Source organism: Coregonus clupeaformis, unplaced genomic scaffold, assembly GCF_020615455.1.
Source record: "Coregonus clupeaformis isolate EN_2021a unplaced genomic scaffold, ASM2061545v1 scaf1024, whole genome shotgun sequence".
Classification (NCBI taxonomy): Eukaryota; Metazoa; Chordata; class Actinopteri; order Salmoniformes; family Salmonidae; genus Coregonus; species Coregonus clupeaformis.
In genome coordinates, this window is record NW_025534478.1 from 150,290 (window position 1) to 152,147 (window position 1,858).

The window sequence follows — 1,858 nt, forward strand, 5'->3', positions numbered from 1 at the left end:
TATCAAGTCTGATCTTGTAATATTGATTTATTGATCCATATTTACAGTGGTTTTCTCTCAGTGTTTCTCTCAAGCTGATAATGAAATAATACAAACCGATACCCATAGACTTGACTGTCTTGTTAGTATGCTAGCAGATACCCATAGACTTCCAGTCATTGCGCTAACGCTAGTTAGCATTGGCTCGCGAAATTACCTCTTAACGTCCTTCATACTGGACACAGACATTTAAAATGGTCTCCACGAGTTCATCTGACTCTGGGGAGGTAGATAAAGGGCATCGTTGCCAACATCCCCAAGTATCCCTTTAATGTTAGAAGAAAATGGTCCAAAAAAAGTTTGTAAAAGCATTTAAACATTCACTACGTTGACTGTCTGACTTTGTTGTTCAAACAGGAGAGAGACGTGACTATCTTGGATCCTCTGGGGAGCCTCAACAACGTCAAGATGCTGACGAGGCAGAGAAGAGTCTCTACAGATCAGAACACCTAAAGAAACACCAGCGGAAGAGATTGATCTCTTCAACGAAACTTAAAAGACATCAGAGAATCCACACAGGAGAAAAGCCTTATAGCTGTGATCAGTGTGGGAAGAGTTTTACTAAGGCAGGAGGCCTGGCTACACACAGCAGAATACACACAGGAGAAAAACCTTACCACTGCTCTGATTGTGGAATGAGCTTTGCAACCTCAAGCCAACTGATAAGACATCAGAAAATACACACAGGAGAAAAGCCTTATTGCTGTGATCAGTGCGGGAAGAGATTCATTCAATCAGCCAACCTGACCGTACACAAGAGAATACACACGGGAGAGAAACCATACCACTGCTCCGATTGTGCGAAGAGCTTTTCTACCTCGAGCGGGCTGATAACGCACCAGCGAACGCACACGGGAGAGAAGCCTTACCACTGCTCTGACTGTGGAAAGAGCTGTACCACCTCAAGTGCACTGATATCACACCAGCGTACACACACGGGAGAGAAGCATTACCACTGCTCTGATTGTGGGAAGAGTTTTGCTACTTTAAGCAACTTGACACAACACAAGCGAACACACACAGGAGGGAAGCCTCATAGCTGTGATCAATGTGGGAAGAGATACTCTCATCTAATGTCTCTGATTAAACATCAGAAAATACATGCAGGAGATCCACAGAGTGTGGAATGATCTCCAACACCAGACCTGGGTAGCAGAACCCAGAGTGTGGAATGATCTCCAACACCCAGACCTGGGTAGTAGAACACAGAGTGTGGAATGATCTCCAACACCAGACCTGGGTAGCAGAACACAGAGTGTGGAATGACCTCTTTGTGATAACTTTTGATGTGGCTGGGGTGGATGGTTCAACTTGTTTCACCCTTCAGTATTTTAAATTCCTACTCTTGACAGCTCTAATGTCAAATTATCCGATTTTTGTAGTTTGTAAATCATCAAACATTTATAGAATAAACATCAGGGACATACGGCAACATCTGTGAAATGTGAACGTTTATAGGTTGCCCGAGCAACCACCACAATACTTGAAAATACAGAGGGTTTCACTCGGTGTTGTGCTGTTTTGGATTTGACCCAAACTGTAGTTTTTTTTTTTTTTTTAAGGCAAAAAAGTATATAAATGTCCTGTTCCCTTGTAGTGTTACTTAACGGCCTTGTTGCTGACAGATGATTTGGATTTATTAACACAGGCTTCCTCCTTTTCCCTTTGTCTATAGGGAAGTCATTTGGAGGGGATTTAGTAAGTCATTTGGAGTGAATGCAAAGTTGTTGATCCTCTGTATTTTAAAAAGTGTTGTGGCGGCAGCATCATCTTATGAGTATGCTTGTCACCGGCAGGGACTGGGGGAGTTTGTCAGGAT

At 43.0% G+C, this 1,858-nt stretch overlaps 1 protein-coding gene across 1 annotated transcript; it reads left to right on the forward strand.

Annotated features, from left to right (window-relative positions):
• Positions 1 to 233: 233 nt before the first annotated feature.
• On the forward strand, positions 234 to 1,229 carry LOC121555599 (zinc finger protein 239-like). Its single transcript, XM_045217356.1, has 2 exons — positions 234 to 246; positions 397 to 1,229. The coding sequence occupies exons 1-2, from the start codon at positions 234 to 236 to the stop codon at positions 1,167 to 1,169; spliced, it is 786 nt and encodes a 261-aa protein (XP_045073291.1). The 3' UTR covers positions 1,170 to 1,229.
• The last annotated feature ends 629 nt before the right edge of the window (positions 1,230 to 1,858 follow it).